General features: G+C 50.2%; 2 protein-coding genes across 5 annotated transcripts in view; one reads left to right on the top strand and one right to left on the bottom strand.

Moving 5' to 3' along the window:
* The window catches only part of FRMD5 (FERM domain containing 5), a 112,673-nt gene extending 108,085 nt beyond the window's left edge, over nucleotides 1–4,588 (top strand). The window contains exons 14-15 of one of the 4 annotated variants that reach the window (XM_055717083.1): nucleotides 1,019–1,371; nucleotides 1,551–4,300. In XM_055717083.1, the coding sequence (XP_055573058.1) occupies nucleotides 1,019–1,371; nucleotides 1,551–1,598 (401 nt within the window). In that variant the 3' untranslated portion in view covers nucleotides 1,599–4,300. Of the gene's footprint in view, nucleotides 1–1,018 lie in introns of all 4 variants that reach the window. The other 3 variants (XM_055717084.1, XM_055717081.1, XM_055717082.1) reach the window with 3 other exon arrangements.
* A 101-nt stretch (nucleotides 4,589–4,689) lies between these two features.
* Nucleotides 4,690–17,302, bottom strand: WDR76 (WD repeat domain 76). The gene is made up of 13 exons (XM_055717085.1): nucleotides 17,192–17,302; nucleotides 16,431–16,736; nucleotides 15,492–15,584; nucleotides 13,811–13,866; nucleotides 13,001–13,124; nucleotides 12,143–12,241; nucleotides 12,013–12,056; nucleotides 11,768–11,921; nucleotides 9,806–9,958; nucleotides 8,187–8,401; nucleotides 7,547–7,699; nucleotides 5,921–5,974; nucleotides 4,690–5,084 (listed from the first exon to the last, which is right to left on the bottom strand). Exons 1-13 carry the CDS (start codon nucleotides 17,258–17,260, stop codon nucleotides 4,829–4,831), a joined length of 1,776 nt encoding a protein of 591 aa, XP_055573060.1. The 5' UTR covers nucleotides 17,261–17,302; the 3' UTR covers nucleotides 4,690–4,828.
* Nucleotides 17,303–18,191: the final 889 nt, after the last annotated feature.

Below are 18,191 nucleotides of genomic sequence, written 5' to 3'. Positions count from 1 at the left end.
GTGTCCAGCACTGTCCCCCTCGCAGCCGGCTGCAGGGTGGCACTGGGGACTCGCTGCTCCTGGCCACCTCCCACCCCGCATTGCTTGCCCTCTCACTGTGAGTACTGCAAGGAACAAGGCCTGCGCTTGGGGGGGGGTTGCTTGGAATTCGGGGTTTTTGGGAGGGCGTGGGGGAGGAGGAGGAGTTGCCTTTCTCCTGCCCGGCACGCTCAGCCTCAGTGCAAAGGGCAGCCCAGCTCGCGGGGCAGCTCTTCACGTGGCTCCTGGCCAGGTCTAAACCAGATTTCTGAGCAGCTGTAAAACATCTCGTTTTTTAGTGACGCAGCAGAAATCAGAGCTGTCGGTGAGGCTGGCCCAACGTGCAGCCCCCGAAGTCTCCTGTGCATGACAGGGCTGTGGCTCCGGGCCATCCTGCACACGGCGGGCACAGCCCTTGCTTCACACCTGTGGCATCCTGAGCTCGTCTTTTAATTCTCTGCCTCAAGGTGTGCAGCAGAGGCTGGCCCAGGGCTCCCACAGGTGAGGACTGTGCCAGACAGGAGGCAAATCCAGAAGGATAAATCCCTAAGGATCACCCTGGGGGCTGTAGCAGGCTCAGCTGTCTCCAGTGGTGCTGCGGGGAGAGCTTGTCCCTGTCCCAGCCCCCACCCCCGGCTCACCCCTGCCTGTGCCGCGGAGGGGCTGGCACTGCTGACGGCGGGGGGGGGGGGCTCAAGCAGCCGGGGGCAGCGACCTCGTAGCAGTTGGAGCACACAAGGTGTTTGTGATCGACTGAGGACAAGGCCAGGCCCCTGCCCCTGGTCCAGACTGACAGCCAGGGCTGTCGGTGACAGTGACAAGTCACACGGGTGTTTGAGCGTCACTGTGGCAGTCACGAGCTGTGGCCGCCAGCCTGGAGGGACCAAAACCAAGGAGCGCCAGCCAGGGCAGCTGTGCTCCATCCCTGCCAGGGCCGCCGGGCTGAAGGGAGGGGTTCCTGGCAGTGGAACCGCTGAGCATCCCCCCTTTTCTCCCCCAGGCCTGGAGTCTCTGCGCGACAGTGCCCACTCGACCCCGGTGCGCTCGGCCTCCCACGGCGATGCCTTCACAGCCGCTGGCCGGAGCGGCCGCACAGAGAGCAGCGAGCGGGTGGCCGTCATCGCCGATGAGAACTACAGCCCGGCGGACAGCGTGCTGCCCACGCCAGTGGCCGAGCACAGCCTGGAGCTGATGCTGCTCTCGCGGCAGGCGAACGGGGCCCCGTGCAGCATCGAGGAGGAGAAGGAGTCGGAGGCCGGCACGCCAGCGGCGGCCGAGGCGGAGGAGCTGGGCAGCGAGCTGCGGGCCCTGTGCCCGGGTGCCGGCGGCCTGGGGGCGGCACAGGCGGAACAGGTGAATAAGTTTGTTTTAAGTGTCCTGCGTTTGCTCCTTGTGACAGTTGGACTCCTCTTTGTTTTGCTCCTCCTCCTGATCATCCTTACCGAGTCCGACCTTGACACTGCCTTTTTCCGCGATATCCGCCAGACCCCCGAGTTCGAGCAGTTCCATTACCAATACTTTTGTCCCCTCAGGCGATGGTTTGCCTGCAAAGTCCGCGCCGTGGTAAGCCTGCTCATTGACACCTGAAGGCAGGAGTCGCCACGTAACTAGCTGGGGGCCTGGGGAGAGACCAGCCGCCGTCCCCCGTGCGCGGGACCCGCCGGGGCGCCTTCGGCACACACTAACCCTCCCTTCCCGACCCACAGCACGGTGCGGCCAAGGAGGCGGCTTTCCGGGAGGAAGACGGGGTGGACGCAGCCCCCGGGGCCGCCTCCTCCCCGTGCTCAGCCGTACTGCTCCCACCCCTGGAGCCCGCACAACACTTTACCGTTTCGATTCTCACAGACGCGCGTATGACTTCGGAAGCACCGAGCAGAGAGGAATTTATTTCTGTGTTGCCACCCACCGTGGTACGAGCATCAGCCGGGAGGCTCGCGATGCTCCATTATGCAGGAGCTTTAGCAATGGTGCTACTGAGTATTAATTTAAACACTCGTGTACTGTTACATTATTAAATCCACCACTGTGCACACCACCACCGCCACCACCTTCCAAGTACCGCTTTGCAGCAATCCCTCCTTGCTAACCGGAGTCTCCTACACAGCGACGCGCAGTGTGACGCTATCGGGGGACACCCCGGTTCCCCCCACTTCCAGGCGTGCGTGCAAGCTGGCTCCCCACGTCGCCCGGCGCACGGGAGCCCTCGTCCTGCACTGCACTCAGCCTTCCATCGCTTTTCCTAAGCCTTGAAGCATCAGCGCTCCCGAGGGCAGGGAGAGCATGGGCAGGCGAGCACACACCAGGCGCTCCTGGCCCAGCCTGGGCCTGCAGCCGGTAGTGACCGTGTTGGATTTATTAGGAAGACCTTTAGCCTCCGAAATTGTACCTGTTTTGTACAAAAAAAGGAAAAAAAAAAAGACAAAAAAAGAAAAAAAAAAAAAAGACTGTTTCAAGGTCTATTTTAACAACAAAATGCTATTTTGTTATTGAATCTAATCAAGTCTTTTTTTACTTTACGGATTGGGTGACCGTGGTGCGCTGTACCAAGCGGTTCACGCTGAGCAAATGGTGTAAGAGTAAACGCTTTTGTAGCTCGGAAGCCTAACACCAGATTAACCCGTCACTAGTTTTGGAATAGAGAAAGGAGCTATAATTTTGTGACTTTTCTGAAGATAAAAAGGCCAGAACCGCAGGAGTGGAGGTGACACTGAACAAGCCAATGGACAACCATTACACCTGTCTGTTCTTAAGCAAAAATCAATAAAACCAACTCATCGTACTTGTGACGTAACCACCAGGACCTTCAGTTACCTGGGAAGCAGCAGACTATTTACACAGGGAGCAATAAAAGCCAGTTCTGTTTCGGTTGAGAAGTTGGACATACTTAACAAAAAAAAGGTGAAAAACAGGTGAGCAAGTTTTATTTCATCTCAGGGAGAGATTTTACGTAAGCTGGGGCCATAACTGCAGTTTTAAAAAGCCTGATTTCCGCGTTCTTGTCTCTGAGCATCCCACCATCCATCACCACACGTGCGGGTCCGGCCCCGGCTCGGCCGGTGCCTGGCAAAGGAGCACGAGGATGATGTTGGTTGATCCAACAGCACAAGTCGGCCAGACTTGGATCGTTTGTCACGGCAATAACGAGAGGTCCTGTTGAACTACTGTCTGGGGGAGGGGGGAACAAAGACCTGAGCCGTCAGGTCTCACCACCGAGGATGCAGCCGCGGCTGCCCGCTTACAGCACAAGGGCCGAGGAGGGTTTTTACGTACAGCCCCTAATCCTGAGCAGGCCCGAGCCCTCACGAGCGCTGCCAGGAGAAGGATTGATTTTTACATGATAATCCTGTTTTATGCAACATAGCAAAATTAACTCTTAGTGTAGTGTTCCTACCTCAGTCCGTAGTTATGGTGTTTCTATGCAGTGCGTGGTAGTCCCGAACCTGACGTTTTTCGCCCCGGGTTAAAGATGCAGCATTCCCTCCTCCTCCTCCTCCTCACTGCTGATGTCCTGCGTGGTGTAACAGCACAGCCCATCCGCCCGCGAGGCGCCCGGCCCCGCGTGCCCTGTACATGAGACATTTTCCCTCCAAAGCGCAGCCTCTACGCCCTGACCCTGGCACCCCCTACATGGGCTCCCTCTAGAGCAGCAGCAGACCCGGCCCTAGTTTTACCTCTGCAGTTTCCACCCAGCGTTTTACTGCAAAACCATGAGAACTGGTGATTTTTTTCATCGTATGTTTTTCCTGTATGTTCCATATTATGTCTTGTGTTTCACTACCTGTTAGTTTTACCTGTCTTTATATTAAAACGTTGTTTCCATAGATTCTTATATCAGAAAAAAAAAAAAATATCTCATCATAGCATACTGCATCTTTAAGCAGTAGATGGTAAAATACCTGAAAATGTGAATTTCTTAGTTTTCATAAAAAACAAAATCTAGGAATTAACCTTTCATGTGCCAAATACTGTAAGTTACATTTTTCCTTCAAAATGTACCTTTTTCTACATATTCAATATCTTAGTTAGCATAAAATCATTGGTGCCATGAAAAGTATTTTTAAATTTAAATAAATATTTAAATATCATGAAAACCAGAGTCGGTATAAGATTTGTTCAGCATTTATGGTGTCGGTACCTATTTTTCACTTGAGTAAAGACTCGGCTCAAACCCCGTGAGGAACGTGGCCTTTGGTGAACCCACTCTCCGGTATTAGGAGCGCTGGGGCCACCAGCACAGCGGGGCAGGACGCTCCGCTCTGGCTCTGCGGCCCGAAACCCGCCTGCCTCGTGTGGCACGGCCCCGCGGTCCCTGGTCAGGCAGAGACACGCACAGCCCCGGGTGGCGGCACCGCGGCCGCCTTCCTTCTGCCTCCAGGAAGGTTTAACAAGGCACCTCACTTACGGGACGCATTTTGCCCAAGACACAGATACTCGACACTTCCTACCAGCCTTAACAGCACACAGGCCAGCAGAGCCGAAGTGCTCCGGATTCGCTAATGAGAATCATTAAGTGCCTCATACACAGCAGCATCCTACCGAGACAGCGGCCTGTCTTTTTTTTTTTTTTTGGAGAAGTTACTTCAGTATCAGGGAAGGGTATCTATCTAGGTACGAACTAACTGTCATACCACGATGGGTATCTTTTTCTAATTAAAGACAAGAATGCCAAAGGTAGTTTAGAAGATTTATTCTAAAGCTTTTAAAATACACTTTTGCCCTGAGAAAATACAGTTAGCTTAGGAACAGCTTAATAAGGATTAAACAAATTTAATGCACGAGGGAAAAAAAAAAAATATCTGAGGCACTTTTCTTATTCTTTGAACACATGAAGGCGGCCACTGGAGTTGCCGCCCACTAAGACGTTCTTACTGGGATGAACAACATTAATGGAACACACGGAAGCAAGGCAGTTAAGGTTATAAAAAGTGTGCAACAGTTTTCCGGTATCTTGGAAGACTTCTATGTGCCTTGGACGCGCCATACTGCCCACCACGAAGCAGTCTTCCTGCTTAGGGTCCCAGATTGCTCTGAACCTGGTTAACCAGCGGCCTGTGTTATTGTTATGACTTCAGAGAAACAAACAGGGAGAGAAAGACAGAAACATTCCTCTTACTGAACCCAGTATTTTTAAGTGTCCTCATTTATGTCCTATTTGCCTAAGTCCATCTTCCGCCCTCCTAAACCATCGCTCAGCACTGTCCCACACCGGACAGCCCGAGCTGCTCGGAGCCGTTCATCGCTATCCTACCACGGGTGGGATGGACAAGGAAACGTAACGGAGCAAGGAGGTAAAGCAGAGAGTACTCTGACATAAGTGATTGTTAGTCCAAGTGGTTACACTTCATTTCAGTAATGAATTTTCATTCATTCAGAAATTTCATTCAGAAATCAGTCACAGATTTCAGTAAAAATAGCACAAGTACAGATCTGGCCTTTCAATAAACTAAGAATTTTCAAGCCAGACTCATCTGATTCCAGCTCCTTAGCAAACCAACACTGACAACAACTGGCCCTTCTGGAGCACAAAGGTGTTACAAGTGTTGACTACCCAAACCCACGCATTTACTGGTAAGAAGTAACCTCTGGTATTTCAACAGCGCACACAGCAAGAGCATTCTGACACAAAACACATTCCCGAAGTCACAAACCGGCCTGTTCCCAGTCCACAGGAAGGCAGCGAAGCTTCCCTGCAGGCCGTACCGCTCAGAGCCGTGCTTTCGGCACAGAAGCCACTGCTGGCACTCGCGAGGACTAGAGCACGTTCCCGGGCAAGGAGGGCAGCTGGCTGCTGTCACCCCCACAGCCGCCAGCGACCCCCCGGCTGTTCGGACAATGGGCACCGCGCAGCCCCCAGCAGGACAGCCCCAGCACACTGTCCTCAGCCCCAGCGCGCTCCGCTTACCTGACAGTACTGAGAACTGTGACCGCTGACGACAAAGAGGTGGTGTCGTAGATCCTGGAACACAAAACAGCGTGTTAATAAAACACGCACATGTTAAAAAAGGCCACCCTCCCCTCGTAAAGGACGTCTCGGCACAGGGGCCAGACGACAGGAGATTCTGGACCACAGTGACAAACCGCACACAGACATCCAGCCCAAATACAAGTGCCAACATTCCAAACGAAATTATTAAATTTTCTTTTTTAATTGGATTTGCTTTTAGCTAGAATTGAAGGTCATCAGTTCCGAAAGGTGTTGCAGGAAGAGCACCAGAACAGTTCTAGGACAGGTGACAGGCTCGAGTCCGCTCAGTCGCTGCACAAACAGGCTGCCCCGGGAAGGACACAAGAGAAGGCAAAACACGTGCCTGAGTGACCCCCCACCACTAACAGCTTGCGGTGCCGGGAATTCCTCAGGCAGGTGTGCGCTCCACTGACAGACAAACCAACAGATCCCCTGTTCTAGGCTCTCCTTCACCTGGATAAACTTCTAGGATCCCACCCCGCAAGGGCACAAAGTTCCACGAGCTGCCGAGTTAAGAGCCGCTTGCTTGCTTCCGCGGAGGAGGCAGCGAATAAATGAACCCGTATCTGTTTTCTCCAGTCTGTCAAGCACAAACATCCTGGTTTACTCATAACCATTTTGTACTCCGAGGCTCACTCTCTTAGCACCAAGGATTTACAATGTCCGTAACCAAGCTCACGATGGAGAGCAGACCTTCATTATATATAGTAAGCACATCACAGGAAAGAAAGCATTACAGCAACACAGAACTCGCACAAAAGAGCTCTCTCCTGTGTATGTGCAAGGGGAAAGAAAGAAAATCCAATTTCCAGACAAAACACCTAAATACTGCAACAACTGCACCACATTCAGATTCCTTCCAGAATGCACACACTTACCCCACCTTTTAAAACAACGGGCAGTCTCCAGAGCAGAGGTGTGACTTCCAACCTGGCCTTAACTGTCGTGTGTCCCCCCCCATTTGTACCTGCTAGTCTTTGATACAATCCAGGACTTAGAAACATGTACCTGGCGAACACGCAACCAGGTCTTTACATGAACAGATCACCTAAATTATGGTCACAAAACTACAAAGTAGAAAAAAAACCCCTAGATTTCTAACACAACACAACTCACAGCAGTTTAAATTATCAAATGGTAGACCAGTTACAAAAGAGCTGATATCATCATAATTTTAAGTACCAGCAGCTAAAAATAAATTCAGTTTCTAAGCATTCTGAATTTATATTTATAAGCCAGGATTTTGGCTGGTTTTTGTTTGTGTGGGTTTGGGTTTTTTGTTGGGTTTTGTTTGTTTGTTTTTAAAAGACTAACAGTACCTGTGTATTTTACTGTTCACTGTTAAATGTCCTTCAGGAAAATGAGAATTAGAAAAACAACCCACCCAAAAATGATGAAAAACAACATTAAAAATGCCAATGCAAGTAAATCTTTATCACTTTTCAAAAAAGCGATAAAGACAGAAAGCTCTCAGTGATGGGTCATGCAGACAGGAAATAACAGTAATACAAACCCACCCGCTGACATTTTCCATATAGATCGCTCCCTCCCACACTGCCTTACCTCAGCTTATCGTCAGCACACACTGTCACAACTCTGTTCCCAGTGACAGGCGAGAAATACGCTGAAGCGACACTTTTCGTGTGTCCTTTGAGAGAGCTCACAGGCTTGTTCCCCTTGGGCTTCAGGTATCGAACATCATAAATACAAACATCCCTGCAACACACACCACACAGAACGCAGCTGACAAGGCAACAGTTAAATAATGATTCTCCATTTACCAAACAACGCTGTGAGCTGTTTAGAACTTCACTCCGGCCGTGCATATTCACTCAAATGGCCAGTGGTTCCAAAGGACTTTGAGAGCACCAGAGCCAGCTCAGACCAGGAGCTCATTAAAATCTCTCTGCACCATGATCTGCCAAAATCCAGTGACAAGAAAAGACCATTTTGTACCTGTTACTAAAAGCTGAAGGGAAGTCAAAGCGTATCCTGTTTTAAATCCTGCTAAGAACTAAAAACATGTTTTCTAAAATGATCAAGAAAGCTTTGACTATGCACTGAGGCTGACAAATTGTCTGCCTCACCAGCAGCTGCTCCTGCTCCTGCCCTCCCAACGTGCCATTTACAGCCGACTTCAGGCACCAGTGCAGACAGAACGCTGAAAATACAGAACAACTGCCGTTCATTTTGAGATACGTACACTGAGCCAGCAGCAACGAAATACTGTTTATTCACCGGATGAACGTGGACTGTCCTTGTTCTTTTGAAGCCAATGTCTGCAGAAAGCTCCGAAGATGTTCCTGGGGTCCGTCTGTCCACAACAGCGACATCGCCATCCCAGTGCCCTACTATTGCAGTGGTGGCATTATCTTCCAAAAAGTCAAAGGAAGATAAGTTTTCCTCACTTCTCCATATCTGAGCACAGAAAAAGGTCAAATGTAACCAGAACTATTCGATGAGGTACACAGAGTTATTAACAATACCCAGAACATTCTATGGGCTGTAGATTTCATGCTCTCCCTTTTTGATATACTAAAAATACTAACAGAGACTGCCCCATTTGTTAGCTCCTGCCGCAGCTCTCCATGTAGGAGCCCTCCTGTAGAACTGGTAAGCTTTCTACGGAGGAGATGATTAGCCATCCAAAACAAACTGGAATCAACACACTCTGCATTCGCTGCTAGAATTCTTACAAGACACTATCACCTCTGTGTTCCAGCAGTCAAACGGCTGTTACCCTCAGGCACATGCTGACTGAGGATTAATGACGCCGTTCAGTCTCCGATGCTACAGAAACCTTGAGTCAGGTGCAGAAACGTGAATTTGGTTTCCTGTAATTTGGGAGATCGGAGTCAGGATGTCAAACCACCTTATCCCATGGCAGTTTCCTCTCAAAGCAGCGATCAGCCACAAGTGCGAGAACGCTGCAGGAAAGCTTCCATGTTTCAGCTCTCTAGGCACGCAGACTCTCCCCGCTAGCAGCTGCAGCCTTTCCAAGAGCAGTTAATACTCCCAGAGGTATCACAAGGCTGTGCAAGCTGGCACAAGGCAAACCCAGCAGGAGAACGGCATTTCTCTTCCCTTGACCTCCAGACACGTTCTTGTCCCAAAGGGCGAGACCCCCCCCCCCCGGACCTTCCCGGCCTCCTGACCAACCAATTGCAGATACTTCCCAAGCAGCTGGCCTGCCTACAACCCCACCAAAATGACAGTGCCTGGAAGAGCCGGGGGAAAAAAAGCTTTAAACACTTGCAGCTTGTTACATTTTTCAACCCTTGAGAGCTGATCAATGCAGATGTATCTGCCAAAAGCAAGTAAACAAAGCAAGCATCACCAAGCTCCTCAGTTCAGCTGTCTGGCTCACCGCGGAGACAGTCACAGCATTTTGCTCACTTGAAGCCTGAGAAAAGCAAAGTCAGCTCATGCTTTATGTTGTTTTACAGTGTGTATTTGGGCAGGGGTGGGCTGTAAGATGTCGTTCTTTAAATCGCTCTCGTTTGTCATTGTTAAAAGGTAATGCTTTTGAAGAGAGGCACATAGGAGATAGGAAATTAAATTCAATACTTGCAACTGTCTCTGCAGGAAGGAAATCGGGAGTACCCAAGCTGTTACTATGTTTTATTGAGTAGGAAGCATCTGCGTATTTTTATGATGTTAATTAAAGGTTACTTCACGGGTCCCTGCAGAAATGGAATCTTCAACTTTCTTGTTAACAAAACAACCAACAAACAACATCTTGGGTACAACGAGACTAAAACTTCAGAGCAGTGCACTCCGAGATTTCCAAGGAGTACGCAGCACAACTGACGGAGCACTCACCTCATCAAAGACAGCTTTAGTGACGTCGCCACATCGCAGACTTTCGCTGCTTAGAGACAGCAAGTGAGCAGGATTGAACGGAGAAAAATGCATGCAGCTGACCGAATAGCTATGTGGAATAAAGACACAGGCTGCTGCTTCAGATTTACAGTCCTGAAAAACAATTGAGATTTAGCAGACACAGATGCTAATCACTGTAGGTACTTCTATTAATGACAGCAACTTTTGAAGTACAGTCTCTGTTTTTCACATGTTCTCAGTCTGCTCTGGATATGGAGGAGGCAGCAGGGGGCTCGGTGCGTGGAGACACCAGCACAGGGTAACAGCAGCAAGCCTGCTTCGGGGCACAGCCTGCCCAGGCTGATGTCTCACCCAAACAGCCTCCAAACACCTCTGCGTGGGAGAGAGAACTGCCCTCGCCCAGACCACTCAGCACAGCACTGCTAGGCTCTGGCCTCCCTCCCTCTACCATTTTCTCTGCTACACAAGTAATTGTGCTTGTGCTCAAAAGAGCACTAAGAATTTACTCTCCGTTTCAGAATTCCATTTCTCAATTAGGAAAAGCTGCAACCTTCTGCTGTAATTTAAGTGCACTTGTCACTGCAGGCAACAATGCTGCATCTAGACATCGAGATCTGGCTCTCTTTCACTGACAGAATTGGTTTCTCAATTACCAGTGCTGAACATCTTACTGAGGACTATACATATGCCTTTTACATCAAAATACGTAAGTATTAGGTTACTTAGAACTCAAGCTAAATTATAGTGACCCAAACTGAATGTAAAGCAGAATCTCCTACATCTCTTCTGATTTTAGCATCATTCAAGCTCCGTTATTTTAAAAGAAACCAAAGGGACCATTTTGGAGCAAGTAAAACCAGTTCATTCCACAAAGATCAGTCTGCCCCCAAACCTGGTCAAGTCCAACTCACTTCAGAAAAATAAAAAAAGGGAGAGAAAAACCAGGGAAAAGAGGATCTTCAACAATTCTAGGCTTCCGCTGAAACATCTTTGCAAGGCCACAAAGAGGACCTGCAGCACTCGGAGACTTTGTCCTCCCCATCACCAGATCACGCTCCTCAACAGGCAGCAACCGCAGCTGCAGAGCCTTCTAAATTGCATGGAGCAGTTTAAACTTACTTATAATTGAGTAAGAGCCTCGGAGCTGAATTTAGTTTATCAGTTTCCTGAAGCTGTCAAAGCAGAAATGACTCGAAACTCGAGAGGTTAATGGCATTGCAAAAAATGAAAAGAAAATCTGCATGTGTGTGAACTTCAAGCAGCTGGCTTGCATGATGTGGGACCAAAGTGGAGAGAGGTTACATAGGTGTAAGTCAAGGGCATGAATAAAAATTCTTGCTGCAGGAGTAATTAAGGCAATTCAGAAACAACAGTGAGACTATCTGCAAAGCCCTCAAAAGTTTTCAAAGCACCAAATGCTAAGCTATTTTCCAGAGACAATGTAGGTAAATATGTGCCAGCAGATATACTGGCATAGCAATTTTATCTCTGCTGTCTGGAAAAACCGTGACTCACTGCAGCTACCCAAAATTTGTACAAACTCAAAAAACCAAATACTTGAGCACCCATTTCCCCTCACTCTCCAAAACCTAGCTGTGGTATTGCTGCAAGTTCCTGAATTTCTCAACAGTGAATTGCGATTGTAACCCTTACCGATAATATTTTTTCAGCTAGCGATCCATTTTCTTCTGCTCTGCCCTGCCAAATTAGCAGTGCAACCTTTCCTCCCATTAAACCTGCGTTTGCCAAGGACCAGACAGACCTTTCAAGCAATTCTGGTGAGCCTCAATTTAACAGACACCCTCGTGTTCTCCGTAAGAATGGCCAAAGTCTTAAAATACCATCGTGAGCCTGACAAAAATGAGACTCCAGGCTGTGCCATATCTGCCTTCATCCTGCCACAAACAGCTCTGCCAGGTGAAGAGCACACGAACAACTCACCACATTCCAGAGACCAATCTGCCCAGACTTGTCTCCAGCTGCCACAAAGATAAGGCTTTCAGAAGGATGGATAGCCATAGAGCATACTCGGTATTTCACAACCTTTTTAATGTTATCTTCACTGAGGACCATGCTGTTCAGGCTGTCTTGGTATCTAGACAACATCACCAACACGTTAGCTATTCAAGAGAAGAAAGGAGGAGAACAAGACAATACCCAGTTTTTAGCTGCTGTCTCCAGATTACCTTTGCAGGCCAGGCATGCGCTTTTCAGTATCATTAGCTTTCATCTACAGATGGAAAGGAAATATTTATCAGAATTAGAACCCAAGCTAAATTACGTTATCCAAAAACAACGAATTGTAACTAGTAATACCTCACTTATCCTCATCCATGTAGTCAGTAACTCCTCCATTAATTTACTGTTCTCCATCTGATCTTGAACCATTGGCAAAGGTCCGGCTGGAACTTGAGGCTGGAACGACATTAGAAATTTTCCTAACTCAAAACTAAAATGACAAATCGGGTGAACTGTTACTTTCCACACACCAGATATTCTGACAACACATAAACATTAAAAAAAAGTTTGCACCAACATATTTTAAATAGATAAACAGAACTTCACTGAACCCAACAGCAAAGACAAACCAGCACAGCAATTGTTTTTTCCTCTCCGTTCTCACACTCCAGTAAGGTTGATCTTCAAGAACTATATTACAGAGATTTAGCTTTATTCTACAGCACCATGGAAGATTTAAACTCCCATCTCTCAGAGCAATAAAATTTTTACTTGTTGCTATATAACTACTTCAAAAAGGTAGTAAATATTTCAAAGGAAAATAAAGCAGATAAAGTTACAGTGAAATAACATTAAAACAGCATAATAAAACTTTGAATTTAAAACTGCTCAAATCTATGGGCTGTTGAAAAATGCAAAGCATTTTTCCTCAGGACCCTTCTGATCATCCAAAACAGCACTATTTCATCAACCTGAGTCACAAAATATTGACTAACTTTCAGAGAGGACATGGGAAGCCTGCTATTCAATACGCTTCAGGGTGAAAGAATTTACGTTTTATTATTGCCACTGTATAACACGCCTTTCCAAATGTCTAAGAGTTTTTACAACAAGCTCAGCAATGACAAGTATTATCAAGTCAAATTCACCAGCACCGTTTTTATAAAGCTGCTGTGTATACACACACGTATCTCCTCTAACCTCTCCCAACCTTACATATTCCTCTGCTCCTGGCTGGGCAGGCATCATCTCTGGCATTGGAATTCCTGACGGCTCTACTCTTTGTAAACGCATAGATCTTCGCCGTACTGTTTCATCTTCTACCTTTTTAGGCTTATCTCTAGAACAATTAAAACATTTCAAAATTACAGACACATTTAAATAACATTAAGTCCTCTGCATATACGTACAAGACTCTAGGGTAGGTTCAGAAGTATAGCTCTAACACCTTGGCCCAGACTTACAGCCTAACTAGTTTTGATTCACTTCAAGTTTTTTCCACTTTCTTTCATCATGCATCTTATTCTTTATTTGGACTTAAGCCCGTTTTTCTGCTTTGTCGGGCACCATTTTGGCACCTTTAAATGTCTTTGCTTCTACACTAATCGGTTACCCTATCCGCTGCATCTAGTTCTCCCCCTCTCTTTCCTTCCCACACTTTTTCCCATCATTGGTTTCCATCATTTAACACTTCTTTCTTAAGCCGTCGTGCAAAAGTATTGTCAGCAAAAAGTAGTGTGCTTGAAATACCTTAATACAAATATCACAAAAAGAACAAATTCTGTAATTTGACAAAAAGACATGAATACTGTCATTTTTCTTTCCAAACAACGGCAGAGGAGAGGCACTACCTGTTGATGAATTCATACTGCTTAAAATAATCAGTTATTCAGATTTAGCTTTATAGGGAGACTTCCTCACTAGCTCTCCCTTTTCACAGTATCAGGTATGGGCAGATGGAAGTGCTAAACAAGCTAAAAGGCAATAAAGGAACAGTGACACAAATTTCATACAAAGTTATTTTACCTTTTGGTGACACGAGATTGTCTTTTAGTTGTAATTTGGTAAAGTCTTGCAGCTGACTTGAAAAGAAAAAAAAAAAGATTAAAAATATATATAACAAGCATAAAAGATTAGCCTGTATAAAATACAATTACCTAAAGACTGCAGTAAACTATACTGTAATTATAACAATAATGAAAAGGGATTTTTAAGCATCAAGCTGTGTTGTGACCGCTTCGCTTCCATGTACCAGCAAGAATTCCCCAATTTCTGCGAACAGTGCGCAGGAGCACAGTACAGTCTTGACGTTCTGTGGCCCTTCTTTATACAGAACAAAGAAAATATTCTAAATACTACACACCAGACACAGAAAGACATTTAAAGTAGAACCTGTAACCACAGAGGCCTCCATTCACGGCATCTTCTTCATTACATTTTGAAGACGGGCATTGACGGGCCAAGGCCAACTGTACAAGTTTCACCAAGGCCAAGTGCCAGGTGGGCCACAGCAACCCCACGCAATGCTACAGGCGGGGGAAGAGCAGCTGGGAAGCTGCCTGGTGGGAAAGGACCTGGGGGTGCTGGTCAGGAACCAGCTAAACATGAGCCGGCAGCGCATCCAGGTAGCCAAGGCGGCCAACAGCATCCTGGCTTGTATCAGAAATGGTGTGGCCAGCAGGACCAGGGCAGTGACTGTCCCCCTGTACTGGGCACTGGTGGGGCTGCGCCTTGAATCCTGGGTTCAACTTTGGGCCCCTCGCTACAAGACAGACACTGAGGTGCTGGAGCGTGTCCAGAGATGGGCAACGGAGCTGGGGAACCAGTCTGATGGGAGTGGCTCAGGGCGCTGGGGTTGTTCAGCCTGGAGATAAGGAGGCTGACGCGGGGACCTTACTGCTCTCTACAGCTGCCTGGCAGGAGCGTGGGGGTCGGTCTCTTCTTCCAAGTAACAAGCGATGGGACAAGAGGAAACGGCCTGAAGTTGCACCAGGGGAGGTTTACACTAGATGTTAGGAAAAACTTCTTCACCGAAAGGGTTGTCAAGCCCTGGACGAGGCTGCCCTGGGAAGGGGTGGAGTCACCATCCCTGGGGGCATTTGAAGGGTGCGCACATGCCCTGCAGGCTCTTCCCCAGAGCCTCTCAAAGCCAGGGCAGCGAGCTGAACCCTCCCGTGCCGGGCAGGCGGCTGACAACCAGCCAACCCACGTGCACTGTGCCTCACGTGCAAGAGCTCAGCAGCCTCCACAGGTAACACAGCGCACAAGGAAGGGATGGGAGCACACGTGATAGGAGCGAGGCACATACCACGCTCATGCTGCCCAGGACACACACACAACCACCTTCACGTCAGTGTTTTACCCAAGTGTCACCTGGCCTGGTGCGGCTGGCTCTGCAGCTCTTGGGACCACAGGCACCAGTGTGGCTGGGCGCTGCTGCCATGGAATACCGTACAAGTGGGATTTTGCTTTCCTCACTCTTGTCAAGTTTAACCAATGCCTCGCCCTCTTAGGAAAAAGGTAACTAGCGGCACAACCCCCCATTTTTTTTATCCAGTCAGGGCAGTCCTGATGTCTCAGGAAATTTTCATGGCTTTCCTCACACACCTGCCACTGTTAGAGAAGGGTTTCACAACAAGAAGGGTGACAGTACAATTACCACACTTGTAATAAACTAATTTTGATGCTACTTAGAATCTATACGAACCTCATGCAACTTTAAAGCAGCGAAGAATTTAGCATTTTCTGTAATGTTCTTTAGTCTTTTCCTTTCATAAGCTGATAACTGTGAGTATCCATCCTACAAAAAGAAAAGTCAAATATTCTTCATCATACAGTTACACGGCCTGCAAGAGATGTCGCAGGCTTCTGGAAGTGAGTCTCCAAATCGACTGTCTAAATTATTTAGAAGTGGTTCAATATATTTGTAAAGAAACAAACAAAAACCCCTATGCAAACCGGGGTGAGCCCATATCAACACCAAAACTTGTCCATATAGACCCTAGCTCACATTATAAAACTTATTCCTAGTATTAATTCCACAAAAAGAGCAGTTCACCAAAATCTTGCTAGAACGGAAACAAAACTAAGGTGACTGAATAAACAGAACTTCAGTGACACAGCAAACATTACAGATGAATGAAATACACTCTTAGATCATTTTTATCTGCCATAGAGGGGAAGGTGGACTTGACAAGGTGAAATGATGATTTAAACGTAAGTGAACATTGACAAGACTATTGCATCTTATGACTGTATCCACCCGGAACAATGCCTGGAAGATGGTTATTGACAGCACTAGAACATACTGGTGCTTTTGCCACTGCGTTTTATACACCCTGACTGACAGCAAGAGCATTTTTTTCATCCCTTAAGACATTCTGAAAGGGTAAAATAGAGTTTTGTACTACCAGCCAGAGATATTAAAAAAAAAAATACATGAAGAGGAAAAACACTTTCTAACTTTACTTTTATGAACACAATGAACGCGCACCTTGAGAACTGCAAACCCACCCCCTTTGCTGCAGCCCAGGTGCAAACAGCTCCCACCTGACGCTGCTGCTGCTGCTTCGGCAAAGCCCCCCGGGGCCGGGCAGCCGCCCTGCGCGGTCACGAGTGGGGAGGGTCCCCACGGGCGGGCACTCACCAGCGCAGCGTCGCCTCCATCGCTCCCGTCGCTGTCCGCGTCCAAAACGCCGTCCGAGCCGCTGGCGGCCGGGCTGCCGGGGGGCGGGCTGGGCTCCGGGCTGGGCTCCAGGCAGAGCCGCTTGCCGCCCGGCGCCCTGCCCTCCGCCGCCCCGCCGTAGGCGCCCAGCAGCCGCTTCTGGGGCATGCGGCGGCCCGCGACGGCCATCGGCGTGAGCAGCACCCGCAGCTGCTGCGCCACACCGGCTCGCCGCTCGCCCCGCTGCGGGCTCAGCCGCGGCTGGCCGGGCCCCGTCGGGGTGGACTCCTGCGGGGGCAAAGCGGGGCTGGGCGGGGAGCCGCAGCTCGGGCCGTCCCCGCGCCCGCCGCGTCCCGCTCCTCACGGCCCCGGCGCCCCCCCGGCTCCCCCCCCTCACGGCCCCGGCGGCCCCCCGGCTCCCCCCCCTCACGGCCCCGGCGGCCCCCCGGCTCCCCCCCCTCACGGCCCCGGCACCCCCCCGGCGCCCCCCCCTCACGGCCCCGGCGCCCCCTCCTCACGGCCCCGGCTCCCCTCGGCCGCCGCTCTCCTCAGGGACCCGGGCCCTTCGGCCACCCCCCTCCTCACGGCCCCGGGACCCCCTCCCCACGGCCACGGCTGCCCTCGGCCGCCCCCCTCCCCACGGCCGCTGCGGCCCCTTCAGCCCGCCGTCCCCTCTCCCCAGCGCGCCGGTTCCCGCCGCCCCGGGAAGGCAGCTCCCACGGCGGCCCCCACCCGCCCCAGACCTGCATCCGCTGCTGGGTGCGCGGCGACAGCCCCTCGGGCTCCAGCGTCCCGGTCTGCGAGAGCGCCATGGCGGGCCGAGTGGCGGGCGGGCGCGGGGGCGGAGCGGCCGCTTCCCGCTCCGGCTGAGGGGCGGCCCGGGCGGGCTTCCGGCCACGGCGCCTTCCCCCTGGCGGCCGCCGGTCCCGCCGCGGGGTGCCGCCGGGCTGGCGCGGGGCCCGAGGGCTGAGTCCGGCCCCACAGCCCGCCCTGGCCCGGGGCGCTGCGTGAGGGATCCAAGGCTGCGGTGCCAGGAGCGGGGTGGCGGCGAGGGGGCTGTAATTGCACCTTGCGAGTACTTGCCGCAGACAGGCTCAGGAGGGAAAAAGCAAATTTAACAGGGAGGTTAGTTGAAACGGGCTGAAACGGGGGAGGTCCCCAGGTGGAGAGAGACAGGAGCTGCTGGAGAGGGTCTGGGGGAGGCTGTGCAGATGATGAGGGGATGGGGCATTGCCCTGATGCGGAAGGGCTGAGAGCTGGGCCTGGAGAGGAGGCCTGAGCAATGTCTGCAAATACCTTACGGGTGGGTGAGGGTGAGTGTCAAGAGGATGGGGCCAGGCTCTTTTCAGTGGGGCCCTGCAGCAGGCAAAAACTGCCTCACAGATTCCATCTGAATACAAGGAAAAACCTCCCTACACCTTGAAGGAGACCAAGCACTGGGACAGGCTGCCCAGAGAGGTTGTAGAGACTCCTCTGGAGACACCCAAAACCCACCTGGGCACAGCTGCAGCCTGCCCCAGGAGAGCCTGCTGGGGCAGGGCTTGGGCGAGATGGTCTCCAGAGGCCCCTTGCACTCAGAGAAGGCTGGTGAGATGGATCATACAATACACAGGGGCCAGCCCTGGCAGAGTCGTTGCCCAGAAATAACCGACGAACCCCCCTGCTCCAGCCAAGCAAGCAAAGGGCTCGTCCCAGCCGCGCACTGCCCTGCGTTCCAGTGAACGTGTACAAGCAGGTGTGTCC

Source organism: Falco cherrug, chromosome 7, assembly GCF_023634085.1.
Source record: "Falco cherrug isolate bFalChe1 chromosome 7, bFalChe1.pri, whole genome shotgun sequence".
In the NCBI taxonomy this organism is placed as follows: Eukaryota; Metazoa; Chordata; class Aves; order Falconiformes; family Falconidae; genus Falco; species Falco cherrug.
This window is presented reverse-complemented; position numbering and strand designations above follow the sequence as displayed.